The 19259-nt window shown below is 40.2% G+C and overlaps 1 protein-coding gene across 1 annotated transcript; it reads left to right on the top strand.

The window, feature by feature from the left end:
* The first annotated feature begins 1707 nt into the window (after positions 1–1707).
* Positions 1708–18759, top strand: LOC139709316 (abl interactor 2-like). The gene is made up of 6 exons (XM_071621271.1): positions 1708–1875; positions 5176–5343; positions 7267–8179; positions 10845–10970; positions 12003–12041; positions 17061–18759. The coding sequence occupies exons 1-6, from the start codon at positions 1759–1761 to the stop codon at positions 17222–17224; spliced, it is 1527 nt and encodes a 508-aa protein (XP_071477372.1). The 5' UTR covers positions 1708–1758; the 3' UTR covers positions 17225–18759.
* Positions 18760–19259: the final 500 nt, after the last annotated feature.

Raw genomic sequence — 19259 nt, 5'->3', positions numbered from 1 at the left:
CCGAAGTTGTGATTTGCTAGCATTTTCTTTGCACTATTTCTGATCTGCTCTTGCACGGTGTGCAAGGGACAGCATATTATATACTTACACCACAAAGTCCTTTCTCTCTTTCGTTCGTTCATTTGTCCCCCTTCATAGAAGTTGAAGCCTATCATTAGAGACATTACTAGATCAGATCAGCAGTGCATTTCAGAGTTTTATCATCGTACCATTATATCAATTTTGTTTTGAGAAGCGTAATTTGGTTTTTCAAGGGGCTACCGCGTCAGTTTTCTCCCATCAATGCCATGGATATAACACGTCACCTGTTGTATGTTCCAGACGGAGGAAGCGAGGTGGTATTTGCACAGAGAATGGAAGGAATAATTATTCTACAATCACCCACTCCCTTTTTATAATCAATCTGAAGTGTCTGCCAGTGGCAATTTATATCCCATTCTAAACGTTCATCATAATTATTTTCTGTCAAAAATATCGACTCTGGTTAAAGCTCTACAAAGAGCAGGGGCGTCTGTGGCGATTGGAAATCCTCTTCGCGCTATTTCACCTCAAGTGTCGACTTGAGAGCGGTTTTATCGAAGTGAGGCGTGGGATCTGTGGCTGTTCGAGGGCCCACGTTAGAATTTAACTTTGTCGCGAGTGCTAAGTGGCAGATAATGGGAAATTTATCACCGACTGTGTGAACGATATCCGCTGCATTAGGCTGCTGTTCTCGAAAAATTGAAAAATTATAGACCTGATGGCATCAAATAGGCCTTTTAAAAGGCATGTGTGTTTTATGAGTGCGATGCGTCTGGAGGAGAAACGCTTTACCTATTATTATTATTATTATTATCATTTTTATAGTTATTATTGTTGTTGTTGTTGTTGTTAGTATTATTAATAGTATTATCATTATCATTATTATTATTGCTATCATTATGTCAGTCATTAATCTAAGTCATCATCGTCATTCTCTAGTTACATCTTGTATCAATTCATAAACCTTTTTGTCCATGAAAGCGGGGATCGAGTTGGAGGATTTTAGTCAGACTCTGTAATCACCATCGTAGAGGGCTTGAGAAGACGATCAAAAACGAAAGGGTGGACGTGGCGCAGAACTGTGTTCTGTGGGACGTGGACATTATTGTAATAATAAACAAGTATTTTAAGATTTCATAAACTACATACATAGAATGTAAATTTATGAATGAATTTAAAAAAGTTAGCAAATGAGTCAGTATAAAGTGAATATTTACAAATAATGTGCTACTGACAACAGTAGTTGCCTAACAGTCGGTACATCTTATTTAAATAGGAGCCTAGGTTAAAATACAATTTGATTTAGCAAATTACAGCTGTATCAAAACGAATAAATCAATCACAGTGGATTGTAGAATACACCATCAGTATTTAAGTTTGCAAATGGTAATCTATCATGTCGTTATGGATTACCTTAGTCTGTAACCACTCATCCACCCCATTGTATTGCATCATACATGTGCGACAGAAGATGGATATTAGAGCATAATATTCTTGAATACAATCAGTAAGATCTTACCTGATATTTGTTCTCTATTTGGACCAAAGTGCCTATGGGTTAACTCCGAATTGGCTTATTATCTTTCATCAAATTCACTTAAATTTATACACGGTCTGGTACGGCAGACTAGTAAACAAGGAAGTTTGAGCCACTCCTTGACCAGCAATCCCACAATTCCACTTCTAAATACGGAAGTTTGGCATCTCACCGAGGATTTTGGCTAAAAAATTGCCAAAATGTCGACACTTGAACTATTATTTGAGAATGAAATCCCTGCAGGGAGGCAGGCCCTGCAGGATAGTCACCACAATCTTCAAGATGTAGCAAATTATTGCGAGGACAACTATCTAAAGGTAAATCATCAGTACTCTTCCTTTGTGAACCCTATATTGTAGTCCCACCCGTTATCTTTTGAGTATTGTGTGACACAGTTGAACTGCGCTGTGTACCCAACTCAGCCAACTGGAGTTCTACACGGCCAGGGAGGGATGGTTTTACCGAAACCATACCATTGTACCGGAACTGAAAGACGGTTTCGGCTGTGTGCTGATTTCTAATCCTCCATTATACTGTAAAAGGCTAGATTTTCATGACGGCTTGGAACAATCGATGTGTTTCCGCTCCGTAACTTTGACTACAAATGGCATTGATAACAATAACCATAGAAAAAGTAAAAGGGCCAGGGTTGGCAGGGCAAAATGAGCCAATGAAGAATGCGGATTGACAACCAAGGTACCAACTTCCTTGGCCAGACCAGAGACAGAAATGCAATTTGAGTATGCTCTTTCCCTTTTGCTGCTTGGCAGTCGCGGGGCTATCGGGGGCTGTGCACAGTTGTTTGACTTCGAAATGGCTTAAAAAGTCATATTGTAGTGACAAGTTTATGAGAATGGCATTCTTACACATCCGGACCCGGATCCCATCTTTCAGCTCCTGACAAAATGTCATTATGATCCAGTTTTGGTCACACATGATAATTGAAATGATCAATGACATTGAGGTCTAGATAGTCTACATGTATTTCTACTGCCAGTTGCATACACAGACACTTCCTGTTCGAGAAATAGCATTAGAGTAACGAGCCCATGATTGGTACAGTGCCATGATTGGTACAGCATAGTATTCTCTGACACATTGAAGCTAATAAATAATTCATAGCCTTGTATGGATGTCATGTTTGAAAGATGCAGCCTGTTACCTCTTAAAATTCACAGTAAACAGGGCAGCAAAGACCAGCAAGGCAGTAAAGCTTCACAACAAGTTTTTGCTCTTCATGACCTTTGCCAAACTAGATTTCAAGCTGGAAATTAGCAAGTGAGTTAAGAGGCAGTCCACATTTTGGACTGCTATTTACCAGTTGTTGTTGGGCCCTGAATGGTGAATAGTCATCTCTTGTGCAAGTGAAGTTGGTCATGATGTTCAGTCAACAGCAGCCAAATTACAAATGACTAGTGAGCTCACAAAGATGTGTATGTAATTAATGTCAGCCTTGCCTCCAGACAGCGCCGTGTCATGATTGGTATAGCTACATGATTTTTATGGGTGATAATGTTGAAGTGTGCAAATGAATGAAATTGTATTACAGCGCATACAAATCATGTGTTTGTACCAATCAAGGACACGCTGTGCCAAACATGGCACCAAAGAAGGTATCATAAAAACCAACTTTTTTGCAAAATTTCTTATATAATTTTTGTATCTTAAATATGCATTTAGAATGTCATTATATTGATACACAATGTTCCACTTTACACTCAAGACTTCATCTATTTTGGGACTATAGCACGAAAACCCTTACATGTAAGTGTACCAAACCTGGGCACGTTACTCTATAAACAAATACTGAATGTTTATTCCCCTGGGCACTGTTTCAACCTTTGCTAGAGATGTTTTCAGCAGCTGCTGTCAGGGGACTGAGTCTATCTCTGAGGCCTCACTAGATTAAAATTTCACTGAATGTATAACAGTGATACAACTTAAGCTTAGCTTTGGACTAAACCAAGGGTTTTGCCGAGTTATTAGTTGTCAGAGCCAGTTGTACTTCTCATGACTACCCATGTTAGAAATCATGATGTGCCTTGTGCCAAAAGTTTGGCTCTTCATATAGCCCAACCAGACAGTGTCTGACATGCTTCCATACACTTTTAAAGGACGACCCTCAACACAGCTTCAAAACTGTTCAAAATGTCTACATTCTGCCATGAATTTTACATTATACTCACATAGACAATGCAGGTGAATGGGATGGGCAAATGTGACAGGCTGTAGTTGCTTAGAAATCTGTGTCAGATTTTTAAACTGTCAAAAAAAGTTGCCACAGCAGTCATAGTGCTGATGAGAAACCTAGAATGCCATAGTAAAACAGAATGAACTGAACAAAACATGACAGCATGTACTGGGCCATAACAAAACTGGGAGGCAGTCCATCGTGGGACACGATGGGAAATATGTGTGGTCTGGCATGTTCAGACGCTGTGAAAACAGCTTTTGATAGCTACATGTACATGTTAACTGAAACGAGGGCTTGAATGAACAAGACTACTGAGGGAGGGGAAAAAAAGGAGAACATCCCACCTACGCACGACACTCTATGTTTCAGGCAAACTGGGTTGCCTTGGCTGCTGGGAACATGGTGTAAATGTAGCATACAGCGTAACCACAAAGCCTGACCATCGCTTCACTTATTCAAAATAATGGCTTTGACATGAATGGCAAGTGCTCTGTAAGGAGCTTGCCGTGTGTGTTAAAAGTTTTGCACGGACCTTGTACTACGTGTACTGCAGCGCGCACAGCAGCCATTTGCAATGACCCTTCCGATGGCATGATAAGTGATTACTGTGCGGAAAAAAGTGAAGCATTAAATCTTCATTTTTGGTAAGGTGTAAGTTGTGTATGTCATCAATATCGATAACACCAATCCTTAGCTTAGGTATTACATAGTGGGTCTAAGGTAACAAATATGATGTGATAAATTCAAACTCAGTGTCCTTGTACAGAGTAGACTGGTGTTTTAGACCCTGTTTATACAGCCCTGTCATGACTTCTGTACCGCAACAGGGCTGTGTATACTGTTAATAGGCTTCTCAAAACGTTCAGGGTTACACTATATGGGGTGTCAGTGTTATCTTGTTGGAAATATATGATGTTGAAGAATTCAATGATAAATTCTGTTTCCCATTTCTTGACTTGAGCATCTACAATGTCACATAGTTGGTCAACACCTAGTATTATACATTGTATGCTGTAAACTTTGGTAAATAATACAAAACTGGAGTACTGGGAGATGTGAAATTTTGATGAAGTAAAATATATTAGCATATCATGTACTGTTCCACCCAATACACCTCTCAGTTTGTTGGCTTTTTTGTTTTTTCCCCTACAATTTCAAAAAAATTGAATGAGGTGTTAGGAATTTAGTATACACTAGTATATAATATCTTAAGTACACTGTATTAGATATGATGCACAATGGTGAACACACAAGCTGGTACAATTTGTACAGTAAAGTCAAAATTTGCATTTTGCAAGAAAATGTTTACGACCTCCTTAATGCTGACATGACCAATGCAGTGTAAGCTAGCCAGCCGTCTTCATCTACTTTTAAGACTGTGCTTTTTACCTCTGTATTTACACCATGCCATTACTGACTACAGGCTACCGACAAGAGGAGAGCCCTCGAGGAGACCAAGAACTTCACCACCCAGTCTCTGGCAAGTGTGGCATACCAGATCAACACGCTGGCCACCAGTATGCTCCAGATGTTGGACCTCCAGGCCACGCAGCTGGCCAACATGGAATCCAGCATCAATCACATAGCGCAGGTTTGTTTGGAGAGAGAGAGCTGTTGTGTCATTGTATCTCTGTGTCATGGTTCTGCTCTTCTCCCTTTTACATCATTCATTCCATGGTAAAGTCTAGCCAGAAGCTTACTGTATACGCCGAATATTTCACGAGGTTTTTATTTTCGCGAATTTCGCGAGTCAGCTGCTATTCGCGAAATTAAAAACACGCGAAAATATTGACTCTAATGCCGATATGAATGTGACGTACGCATATAAATTCTCCGTTCAGTACAGGACTCCACAATCGCGAATTCAACCACTCGCGAAATTGTCGTGAAGTCCCTATTCGTGAAAATTTAGACTCGCGAAATATATGGCGTATACAGTACTTATAAAGGTGCACACAGTAGTCCCGATAGTGTAGAGGGCGCTGTTGAATGATAGTGCCGATCACCGTTAACATTGATACGAAGATTGCCGAAGTTGAGCTGTCATCAAGAGTAAAACATGTAGGTGTTGCTAGGTAACATTGCCTTCATTGTCTTCTCTGCGCATCATGCAGTCTGTAGTAATGCCAGGGTGCGTGCATATCCGTGCTTCTTAGTATGACATCACAAAAGAAGTTTGCCAAAGCTGTCATCCCCCTCAGCCGAATCATGAGCCGAACTGTGATCGGACCACTGACTACAGTGGATCGGACTTCTTCGGACTCTGGGAAATGGGTCAAAGCGTAAGTGCTAAAGAGGAGTCGATAGCATAGGTCTCTATAGGAAACTTGCGCCGTGCGCCTGCGTACGCATTCGACTAAACCACTGGGACCATGTGCCTTTAAAGGGATAGTACAGTATTGGTGGAGATGAGAATTGGGCTTTTAAATTTTTGCGAGATACCAAGAAAACACTTATGATATAGCACAGAGCATACCATTTTAAAAGGAATTCAAAATTTATTTGATGAAAATCGGGTTTGGAATAACTGAAACATCCAAAAACAAAGTAAAACAAAGCGGTCGTTACAAAGTGTGGGTCCCACACTTTATTAGAATCACTCTTTTTTGGATATCTCAGCCATTTCAAAACCAATTTTTATCAAATAAACGTTGAATTCCTCATAGAATTACATGCTCTTTCATATTTTATAAGAGATTTCTCATTATCTCATCTAAAAATGTTAGAAACCTGAAATTAGGTCTCAACCAGAACTGTACAATCCCTTTAAGCAGGGCTTGATATGAATGGTGGCCCAGGGCCACAAAAAAATTGATGGTGGCCCATTCGAGCACCTAAGATCCAAAATGGATTGTTATGTTTCCGTTTATTCTGGGCCACTACACTTCTTTTTAGGGCCACCAAGATTTCAGATTTAAAGATCTTAGTGGCCCAAACAGGTCACCAAAGAAACAGTTAAAGTGTCCAGCCCCGCTGTAGGTACACTTTTTTTTCTCTCTCGCTCTCTTTCTTGGCTTACCTGAAATTGTGCTATGCTCAAGGAAGCATTTTTTCCTTCTTTTTATTTTAAAGGTCCTCGTATGAAGATCTTTTTTTTTATCTGTGTGGATGTTGCCATTAAGTATGCAGTCATTTTATTCCCCTGTTGTTTATAATTTGCAGCTGTAAATCAGTAGAATGGATAAAGTAGCAGAAGAGACAGTATATGTTCTGACAGGTTTTTTTTTTTACATCTGATTGTACTGGCATTAAAACACAACAAATTATACTTTCATATCATGGTAAATTCTAAACAAAACAGGGCAGTAATTGATGAATGATTTCAGTCTGTATTTATAGCAACATAGACTTACAGTATTTCTCAGGGGCAATGTATTAATCCGTATAAACTTGAGCATGTTATGTTTCTTGAGTGTGGTTATCAACAGATTCTTTTTTTCTTGTTTTGTCTTCCCCTCTGTCTTCCTCTTCTTCCTTCTCTCTCTCCCTCTTTCCAAATGTAATGCCATTGCAGAACGTAGCCATCCACAAGGAAAAAGTTGCCCGAAGGGAAATAGGCGTGTTAACCACCAACAAGAACTGTCCTCGCACACACAAGGTCATCACGCCAGCCAACCCAGAGAAGCAAATGAAGTACAAGTCCACCCCCATTGACTACAGTGTCCTGGATGACATTGGCCATGGTCTTAAACTCAGCTCTCCATCCACAGGTTCAGGTAGATCTCGCACTGACTCACAAGTGAGCACCTCCACATCTAACAGCGGTGGGGCATATGAGGCACTTCCGATTTACCAGCCGGGAACTGTGCCAGAATCACAGTACTCCAGCACACGGCGCAAGATTCCCAACCACCCACCAGTGGCACCCATGGTGCCTCCACAGTATATGTCCATTGGTAGAGTTGGTCCTCGTGACCCTGCCCAGGGAGCACCAACTAGGGACAGGCAGCCTCTTCCAGCCTACATGCAGGCAGCACCAGGGCCCGCGGCACCTCCGGCTCCTCCCGGACCAGGGATGCCTGGGGCACCACCGCCACCTCCAAACATGCCTATGGGCAACATGCCACCAGGCCACATGCCACCAGGCATGGCACCAGGAATGGCACCAGGCATGGCACCGGGCATGGCACCGGGCATGGCACCTGGTGCACCTCCACCACCACCCCCCGGCATGGAGCCGCAACCTCCACACATGGGCCCCCCTGCACCCCCAGCACCCCCCATGGGAAGTATGATCCCACCTGCACCTGCACCAGCACCTCCTCCTCCCCCCTCTCAGCCAGAGCAGCCTCAGCCACCAATGGACTTTGCTTCTCAGCTGAGCCAAGCTATTAGCCATGGCCCAGCAAGTGGCATGGACCAGCAGCGTAACTCAATTAACCCTTATGGTGAGATTGGCCTCCCCCCTCCACCTGCAGACATAGGAGGTATGTATCAGACTTCAATCTAACTCTGGCCATTATGATGTAGCTTTAATACAAAAAGACTTTTTAATATGGATCTCCAGTTATCATTGTATGCAGTTGTATGCATCATAATGTATCCATAGGAAATTTATCATTATACCCCCGCCACATGTAGTGTGAAGGGGGTATATAGGAATCACCGTGATGTTGGTCGGGCGGGGGGTCGGGCGGTCGGTCTGTTGCAAAATCTTGCGTTGCGAACTCCTCCTACAGTCTTGAAGCAATTTAAATGAAACTTAGGGTAAATGATGATATTGAGGTATAGATGTGCAAGACATGTTTTTTGTGTTTGTCGGACAATGCGTTGCCATGGTAACCATAATTTTACCAAAACCTTGTGGATTGAATAACTTCCATAGTATTTAAGCATTCAATTTCAAAATTGGTTTCTATGATGATCTATAGGTGTAGTTATGCAAGACACTCTTTGTGTTTGTACTTGACAAAGCGTTGCCATGGTAACCGCATGTTTTCTTCGAAATCTTGTGGAGTGAACAACTTCCACAGTTTTTAAGCAATTGAAATCAAATTTGGTAGGCATTATGGCCTTGAGGCATAGATGTGGAACACATAATTTTTGTATTTGTCGGACAAAAGCGTTGCTATGGTAACCATAATTTTACCAAAACCTTGTGGATTGAATAACTTCCACATCAATCAAGCAATTAAGGTCAAATTTAGTATGTATGATGATCGGGAGGTGTAGTTATGCAAGACACCAATGTGTTCATATAAGAAAAATGTGTTGCCATGGTAACCACTCATTTTTGTATCAAATTGAACCATTTAATCTATGAAGGTGAAATTTGGTGTGTATGATGGTCTTTCAGTGTAGATATGCAAAATTTCCCTTGTGTTTGTATCAGACAATGCATTGCCATGGTAACCACACTTTTTACCCAAACCTTGTGGAACTCAGTGTCAACTCTGTAATTGTACAGTAAACTGAAATTATTCTGTTTCCAATTCGACAAGTGCACAAACTTGGTATTAAAGTCATTGCCCTCATGACATCACATACTATAAAGCGACACTAGGGGTGGGGGTATTAATCACCTTCAGTGATAATTCTAGTTTAATACAGTGAAAATGGAATGTGGTATTGTTTTGGTAATTAAATGTTACAAACGCAACTAGAAAAGCACTCTGAGAGCACAGACCTCCGCCAAGCAACTACTTTCCACCGATGATCTTGCTCTTCCCAAAGAGATTTTCCTCCTCTCCACAAGTGGGGAAAAGCTCTTTGAGCTCTTCCATAGAGATCAATGATTTCCACACCCATAGGTACATGTATACATGCTGAAAATCGCCCGATTTCCCAATATAGAAGCCTTTGTTACGTCATAAACCCTCAGCTGAGCGGCGCACCTCGCCAAGCTGCAGAAACTGGAGCATGCACTTTAGTGCGCATTTGAAAACCTCAAAAATATGCAGCTTGAACTCCGAAGTTCATTGATCCTACCTGTCAAAATATCAAAAATCCTTCATAAATTCCCCAAAAATTCTCAGATCACTACCAAAATTTAATTGTTTATTACTTGTGTCATTCTCAATCTTTCCTGTAAGTTTCATCCAAATCCGTTAACTACTTTTTGAGTTATTTTGTACAAGGACAAACAAACTAACAAACTAACAAACAAACAAACAAACAAACAAACCAACGGTAATGAAAACATAACCTCCTCCCTTGGCGGAGGTAAGGGGGGGGGGGGTAGGGGTGGAAACGAAGCACTTTTTTAACATTTACAGTTGTATGTGCGGTAATGGTCTTTGTAATCAAGAGGGACCCCAACTTTCAAATAAATAATCAAGCTCCTCCACCCTCAAAAGTTGTTACTTTGGGCTGTTATTTCAATGCTTATTACCTCCTTGTTTGTTTGAATAGTTAGTTTGGTAACTGGTTTCTCCATGAAGTGTTTTCTATGTATTGTACACAGTGTATCTCTTATTCGTGTATGTGTAGGATGCCCTCAAATTTTTTGTCATTGATTTTTTTGTTAGTTTGTTGACTCATTCTTAATCAATACAGTGTAAAGTGTAACAAGGAGCACGGTTTTGCATGTGGAAGATAACCCCGTTAGCGTAGATATTTTATCTATGTAGAAATATTTACTCAGTACTACATTAATGTGGTGCCTGTGATATTGAACACTCGCAGTATGGATAAGATGCAGGATATTGCTTCTCTCATTTCTATGACAGGTTTTCATAACAATTTACAAATATCTGACAAGCTCACCTTCTTATCTATTTTCTACAGCTACAATAACTTTTATCAAATTATAACTTTTCATGGATCTGTTGCAAGAAAGAAAAGAAAACTGAAACCCAAACACCCAAAGTATTTGATGCAGTCTTAGACAGGTCACAATTACAAATTAGGATGATCAAAGTGACTGTGGGTAAACAACTGCCTTCACCCAAATATTTTGCTTTAAGCTCATTTGTAATGAACCTTCAAAACTGCTAGTGCCTTCAATAATCTTGCTCAAATATGAAAACTTGCTAATTTGCCTCCTCCCCCCCCCCCCTTACCCCACAAAAAAGAAGAAAATAATTTACTTGCACTCTGTTTCAGGGGCAGCAGGTATAAAGGTTAGTTCCTCATCATTCATTCTCCTACCAGGTGATCTTCCTCCACCACCGATGGATCAAAACCCGTATGTCCACGACAGCGCCGTCATGCCACCACCCCCGGTCTTTGAGGCAGCAGAGGATGACCAGTTTGTGCCCCAGTCGTATATCGAGAAAGGTGAGGGAAACTGACCACCTTCAGAATAAGATTACGCTAGGGTGGAAAGATTTAGTTGCTCTGAAGCATACGGCATTAATATGAATGAAAATATAAAGAGTTAATGCCCTTTTGGTTCCCAAATAAGGACATGATCTGAAAGGATTTTAGAGCATAATGTGTGCCTTGTAAACCACAGCGCCCAAGTCATGTGCAAAGATAATTGTTGAGGTAAAACAATGCTACCATTTGCAACAACAAAAAAAGAAAAAAAAAAGGGAAATAATAATGATAGTGAAAATGGCATACAAGAAGATAGATGGATGAATGAATGAAGTTTGAGACTGGAATTCAACCAAATAATGAAATCTGGGCCCCATTTCATAAAGAGTTTATTTGATGACAACTCTTTGCTGGAATGACTATTGTCGTGGTAACGACAAGAATACAGCTTCCTGATTGGCTGTTTGCTGTGGAAAGTTGTCATTCCAGCAAGAGTTGTCATCCTAACATCTTTTATGAAATGGGGCCCTGTAGCTTTCAAAGTGGTTAGGTTTAGCCAGATATATGCAGGTGATCCTTTTGTTTAGATTTTTCGTTTACTTGTGCTGTGCAGCCTTTTTCTACATCATTATGAAAAAAGATCCATTTCTTGAAAGTTACACAACAAAGCTCAGATGAGATATATCGTGACAAGGTATTTTGTTGCAGATACTACATGTACAATGTGAAATCAGAGTGATTTTTAATCATACAGTGTGCAACAGAAGTTGCATTTGACTGGAAATTATAATTCAGCACAGCAAGTGTGAGATGCTAGTGCAATTTTAAAACACAGATGTACAGCTGTACAAACCATGGAGGGTTTGAAACACCTTCTCATACAGTTTCAAGCCTTGTAACAATCTCATTATCTTTATTGGTTTGTAGATGTTAGAGAACATTTCTGCTGACTATTGTTTTCTTTGGAGTTAATAGAAAGAATATATTTGTGTGTGTGAAATTGATCTAAAAAACTCTCTTGTCTGGTTCTTGCAATTGGTGCTTTCATAGAAGAGAGCCAATTTGTTCCTGAAACATTTCTTGAGACAGGTATAGTAGCCCCCTTTTCTGTCACTGATTTACATTTTCTTCCCGATCACCACAATTTCTGTCATACATCAAACCCTGTCATAAAGGGCGTCACTCTACAATCTCTACGCTTGACTCATTTTGTCACAATCTCTTGTTTACCCTTTGGCACCATGGCCATTTCCTCTTGTAATGAACTTTTCACTCCATATAATATCAATGTCATGAAACTGTCACAGACTGGGAAAAACCAACTGAACAGAGCAGACTTTTCAGCTGGTTTGGTGTGTTAAATCTAATGCACACCCCTGAATAAGTCCCCTTAAAACAAGTGAAAGATTATATTTAGATGGTGTAGCTTTTCAAACTGTCATTGTTCAAACAGATCAAAATCTGACAATACACTTTTTTTTTTAAAGATTGAATATATTAAAACACTTCTTAATCTAAACTAATTCATTATTATTTTGCTGTGAGTGAATTACTTACAAAGTTTTCATTGCCACAGAATGTGTGAAGATAGGTCTTTTGATAAAGTTGCAGGAATTGCCCTTTAGCATAGTGGTTTATTTGTAAATTATCATGATATCTGCCAAATCTTGTCTGTCTGAAGTTGGCATCAAACAATTGAAAGCCTAAGCGTAAGATTCACAAGCATTTTCAAAACAGGGATAGACCAGAATGCAATGTTTCACAAATCACCCACCACATTCCTCTGGATGAGTGCTGTTCTTTTTGCACCTACTACTCTATCTCCTGTCCAGCTGTCAAAGTGTGTGAGTTACTTCATGTACCTGACAAATGATTCATATGTTCAAGATAGGCATATGAAGCATTTATAAATAGATGTTCAGAGTTGAAATTGTCCACATTTCGTCCTTCCAACCTCGGGAAGGACAAAACTGAGATGTTACTCTCGAATGTTACCCCACGTATTCCTGAGACGAATCTCTGATGAATTAAGACTTAAGAATCAATAGCTCTGGATAAAAATTGTATCTGCTCCATCAGGGGATTGCGACGTGGAGAATAATCAATGAGATATGTGTGAAGTCTAATACATTAAACTTGCTAACCTTACATAATCTTCGTAAAAGGAGTTAGTACTATTAATTTTTTTTTATTCATTTATTTTTATTTGTTATTTTCACATCTGATGTAATTTGTAAAGTAAAGTTTGTCTTTTCCTAGTCATAATTTGCTGTGTGTGATTATGCACAACTTTTGTCTCCGTGTCTGACGTCACAATACATGCTACATACTCAGTTTCATGTTGAAATGGGTGGAAGATTTTGCTTTGAAGCAGTAAGACATGAATATGCTTGCTTCATGCTGAGCCCCAGATACAAGTTAAGTACCAAAATATTGGCAGATGGAGATTAGTTTTCTTTAACAGTAATAGCTCTCATTTTAGTTTTCAGACTTTCAAGAAGCTAGAGTACATGAATGCAATATGCATGTACATAACGGCAAAGAAACTTATTCATATATTCAGAGTGTTTCTGAAGAACAAAATGCAAAGATAGTGCAATATTCTACAACTGTATGTACATGTAGTTGTGCTCTGTTGTGAGTTTACCATGCTATACAGTAGTCATGATTCAGTGAAAGGTGACAAACTGCTATCATAACATTTCTTCTGCATTAATTACATCTTCTTGTGTCGGTGGCAATAATCACATTTAAGATTTAGAATCATAAACATTTTTTTGTCACATTCAAGATGTGCCCTGAAACATACTGTGTATGAAAAAAAAGAAAAATCCCCTGTCCTTGCTCATCTACAAAATTGTATCTATCTATTGTTCATATCTGTCTCACTGCCTGTCCATGCTTTGATGTGACATTCCAAGAACTTTGCTGTTTGTATTCATACCATTGTATAGTTGATGAAAAATACAACCTGTATACATCTGTTTCATCCATGTTAGAATACCTAAGAGTACAAATAGATATAATCATGACATAACATTGCAACTTTTCAACAATTAAGAGCAAAAGTATACTCCATGAAAGAAGAATTCATATCCATCCTGGCTTGATATTGGTAACACAAGTGGCAACCGGCCAGTATTCATCAGTGATGATGATAGTGCAATGTTTGCAAGCTTTTGAAAGGCATACCATCAATATGTGCACAGAATGTGTGTGTCTGTGTGTGTTTTTGTGTTTCTAGAGTATGAAGTATGTGTGGTTAATGAACATTTCAACTTGTATCAAATATCGTCTTCTTTAAAAAAAAAATGACATGAGTGTGATATATCAGGCAAACTCTTTTACATCACATTCAATTTCATTGAAATATATTATCACTCATGTTCCATCTCTTCCCCTATTTTTAGCTCACCTGAGCCAAAGGCTCAGGTGAGCTATTGGGATCGCCCTTCGTCCGGCGTGCGTCGTGCGTCGTGCGTCGTGCGTCGTGCGTCGTCCGTTGTGCGTCGTGCGTAAACTTTTTACATTTTCATCTTCTTCTTGAAAACCCCAAGACCGATTTTCATCAAACTTGGCAGGTAGCATTCCTAGGGGGTTAGGAACTCAATTTGTTAAAATGGGCACCATGCCCCACCCAGGGGGCCCCCAGGGGGGCCCAAACCCCCCCCCTCAAGTAAGGAATCTGTAAAAATCTTCTTCTCTAGAACCAGAAGTGATAGAGCTAAGTTAATACTATAAGTTAGTACATTGATGACTGTAGTTTCAAGTTTGTTCATGGCAGAATCAGGGGTGCCCCCCTTGGGACCCAGGGGAGGGGGGTGGGGAGGGGTTCTAATGGGGCCTAAATTGTACATTTTCATCTTCTTCTTGAGAACCCCATGACCCATTTTCACCAAACTTGGCAGGTAGCATCCCTAGGGGGTTAGGAACTCAATTTGTTATTAAAAATAGGCGCCATGCCCCACCCAGGGGGCCCCCAGGGGGCCCAAACACCCCAAAATTAAGAAATCTGTAAAATTCTTCTTCTCTAGAACCAGAAGTGATAGAGCTAAGTTAATACTATGAGTTTGTACATTGATGACTGTAGTTTCAAGTTTGTTCATGGCAGAATCAGGGGTGCCCCCCTTGGGACCCAGGGGAGGGGTCCTAATGGGGCCTAAATTGTACATTTTTATCTTCTTCTTGAGAACCCCATGACCCATTTTCACCAAACTTGGCAGGTAGCATCCCTAGGGGTTTAGGATCTCAATTTGTTAAAATGGGCACCATGTCCCACCCAGGGGGCCCCCAGGGGGGCCCAAACCCGCAAAATGAAGGAATCTTTAAAAATCTTCTCTAGAATCAGAAGTTATAGAGCTAAGATAATATTCTGAGTGAGTACATTAATGACTGTAGTTTCAAGTTTGTTCATAGGAGATCCAGGGGTGCCCCTCTTGGGGGCGGGGGGGGGGGGGGGGTTGGATTGGAAGGTACAAATGGGGGCCTGAATTGTACATTTTCATCTCTTTCCTGAAAACCTCATGATGTATTTTCGTCAAACTTGGCAGCTAGGTAGCATCCCTAGGGGGTCAGGATCTCAATTTATAAAAATGGGCACCATGCCCCACCCAGAGGGCCCCAGGGGGCCCCAATCCCCCCAAATTAAGGAATCTTAAAAACTTTGGGCCCTTATTGTACATTTACATCTTCTACTTGAGAATGCCTGGTCAAATTTTGGTAGAGCTGTGAATAATTTAGATTAGTGACTGCGTGAAAGGTGAACTTGCGATACTCAGGTGAGCGCTAGACCCGCGGGTCTCTTGTTTTTCTTTCTTTCTCTTATTTGTGTCTGAAGTCAGTATAACCCCAATGTCACTCATGCATGTACTTTGTATCTTTCTGACACACAATTATACAACTTGTATATTCACCATACTCTCTCAGTGATAATATGGAGAGTTGCTACACTGTAATTTGGCCTGTGTCTGACAGAATCTTACATGGCTTTTGTTCATTGTGAGCCCTCTGCTCCTCAGCTTTCACCATCCAGAATGCCAAAATGTAGGATACATTTCAGTCTTTATACCCCATGACATGCAATATCAAAGCTGTAGCACTGTCTTCATCACTTCTTTTTAAGAAAAATGGAAAAAAAAAATTATAAGCTGTATATTCATAAATTAACGCTGCAATGTGCTCGTTTTCAAAGGTATTGATTATTGCATCACATCCCCCCCCCCTTCATTGGTCTGCTCCAACAGCATTTACACTTGGCATTTTTGTACCCAGAGATATTCTTACACTCATGAAATACTACAGGTGACAAAAAATAATGTATGGCTGCCATACTCCAGTCCTCACACGCAGGTGGTGTTGCTTCCTATTCTATATGTTTACACAGCGGGTATTTTACTTGAAATATCTCTGACGTGTGGTGGTACAGTTTCTGAGTACATGTACTGTGAAAGAAAGTGAGTGTGGTTGATCTCCAGTAAGAGGGGAAAAATGAGGGATTAAATGAAACTGGAGGATGATCCTCGTATCCTATCCTGGTCAGATTCAAGTACATGTATTTTCAAAAACATGTGTCTGACTTAGTACAACATAATCAGTTATTTCATATAATGGATACATGTAGTGTCTGAGGTGTTTCTTTTCTATTCTTTCCCTTCTAAATGAGATAGAGTCATACTGCCATGGCCTTGTCTGTGGGGGCACTGTGGCATGGTGGATAAGACTCTTAACTTGCAATCGGAGGTCCCGAGTTCAAATCTCATCACGTGCCTACATCCTTGGACAAGCTGGTTTTACCCACCGTGTCCCTCTTGACCCAGACACATAAATGGGTACCTGACAGCGCTAGGGCAATGATAATGACAGGGCCCTCTGGTAGAGCAGTGATAACACAGAAAAGCCTACCCTCGATAAAGAGACCATATATTCGTTGAGAAGGAGTCCCGAGTATACTCGGACAGGTGTCTATTGGAAATGTGTGTTGTCGCAAAATCAGTCCATCCTCATAGGGTTAACTCACTTTATCACTAATTGAGTGATGCAAACACCCTACACCTCGGTGCTATCTCATTTCTCTGACATCACTCTTTATCCCATCCCACTTTCCTCCAGTTGTGGCTGTCTACGACTACGCTGCGGACCGGGAGGATGAATTGACGTTCGAAGAGGGCGCTATCATCTACGTCCTGAAGAAGAATGAGGATGGCTGGTACGAGGGCATCTCCAACGGTCAAACTGGACTCTTTCCTGGTAACTACGTGGAACTCTGCCCGTAGTCAGCTGCTGACCTGCACGTAATGGTGTCATCTGAGAAGTGTACTTGAAAAGGGTCATTTTTTTTCCCCCAGCAGTGCTTGGCATCAACTTACAGTAATTGTTGTATACAGTGTAGTTTTCCACTCATTGCTAAGGACATTCCCTATGTGAAGGGTTAAGGTACACCCCTTTGTTGCATACCACTTCAAATGATTCACTTTTTTATCTATTTCTGTTTTTATGCCTCCGCCACGAAGTGGTGCCGGAGGCATTATGTTTTCGGGTTGTCCGTCAGTACGTCCGTACGTCCGTACGTCCTTCCGCATTCGTTTACGCGATAACTTGAGTAACATTGACTGGAATTTTACCAAACTTAGTCCAAGTATAAAGTATGATGGGGCAATTACTTGATTAGATTTTGGGTAAAATCGGCCGAAGGCCAAAGGTCAAAGGTCAAGGTCAAATCATGAAATTGTATCCGATTACGCGATAACTCAAGACTGGATCAAGTAAATTTCACCAAACTTTGTCCGAGGATGATGTATGATGGGACAATTACTTGATTAGTTTTTGAGTGAAATTGGACAGAGGTCAAAGGTCAAAGATCAAGGTCAAACCCTGAAATTTATCTGTTTGCATGATAACTCAAAACTGGATGAAGCAGCTTTCACCAAACTTGGTCCAAGGATGATGTATGATGGGGCAATTAGTTGAGTAGATTTTAGTGACATTGGCAAGAGGTCAAAGGTCAAAAGGTCAAGGTCAAATGCTAAAAATGTTGCTATTTCCCCATATCCATGCAATGCCCAACAATATTTTCTTGAAACTTAGTGTAGACATGTACTACTACATAAAGATTCTCCAGAAAGAGTTTCGTGTCATATAAGGTCAAAGGTCAAAAGGTCAAAGGTTAGGTGAAAATGTTGCAATTTCACTTTTCTCACAAATGGTTCAATGTATCTTCATGGAAATTGGTACATATGCATTTACTGACTGGCAGGGATTATCTAGGGAATGTAGGAATCATGGGTCAATAGTCAGGTGGTCAAAGGTCAAGGTCAAATCCTCAAAATTTTACTATTTCTGTCATATACTAGTATATGCAATGCTTGCATTATTATTCTTAAAACTTGATGTATACATGTATTACCTAATGGAGATTCTCTGGGAAATTTCCAGCCAGAAGGTCAAAGGTCAAAGATTAAGGGTCAAAGGCCAAGCTTGAATGCAAAAAAAATATATGTATCTTATACTGTAATTACACTCTTTCTTCATACCTTGAAAATTACTAAATGCATAAACTTAGAAAAGGGTCGGTTAGAAGTCAAGTAAAAATCCTCAATTCCCCAAATACATGTACCTGCACTCTTCGACAATTATAGCAAACCTAGTTCAAGGAAAGTGAATATTCAAGATATTTCTGACAAACCTGTCATTTCAGTATTTTGCCAGTCATGTGAAACTGTCATCACACATTGTGAAGACATTGTACCATACTCCTATTGGGAGAATCATGCATTATGGCGGAGGCATCAGTCGCCATAGCAACATTTCTAGTTCTTTTTATTATAGTGAAATTCTATTCTCGTCAGTTATCCTAATTGTCATTCCTGAATGAACTATTAGCGTAGTGCCACATATCTCAAAGCACTCCCTACATATACATGTATGCAGACATATATATATAAGACTGATGAAAGTGCAGGTGAAATGTGCTGCATGGCCTTTCAACCATCTAGTGATTTGGAGAAAAAAAAAAGAGAGAGTGATGTACCCAGTATTCCTTGCCTGTAATATCTCGTAACTTTTAAAGATAATTAAACAGATTGTGTAGATAGTCAATTGAGTAAACTACTATTACTACTACTACTACAACAGGTGTATGTTTACCACTACTACTTGCTACTACAACAACAATAGCTACTACTACTACTACTACATACTATGAAGAGGCTACTACAGTGTTCTATTTTTCCTCATTCTGTATATAATTTGCTGAACAATGTGTCCGCAACCGCATGGCCTGATTATATGTTGTTAATAGCTACCCTGCAA

Source organism: Diadema antillarum, unplaced genomic scaffold (genome assembly GCF_040938485.1).
Source record: "Diadema antillarum isolate AM-2024a unplaced genomic scaffold, OU_Dant_1.0 seq00001426_RagTag, whole genome shotgun sequence".
NCBI lineage: Eukaryota > Metazoa > Echinodermata > Echinoidea > Diadematoida > Diadematidae > Diadema > Diadema antillarum.
Note: the sequence above shows the minus strand (reverse complement) of the source record. Positions and strands in the feature narration are given on the sequence as shown.

Excerpts from the sequence above, each read along its gene's own strand:
- LOC139709316 (XM_071621271.1), top strand. The coding sequence starts at position 1,759 with ATGTCGACACTTGAACTATTATTTGAGAATGAAATCCCTGCAGGGAGG. Across the intron at positions 1,876-5,175 it reads GCGAGGACAACTATCTAAAG|GCTACCGACAAGAGGAGAGC; the intron begins GTAAATCATCAG and ends TACTGACTACAG. Across the intron at positions 8,180-10,844 it reads TCCACCTGCAGACATAGGAG|GTGATCTTCCTCCACCACCG; the intron begins GTATGTATCAGA and ends TTCTCCTACCAG.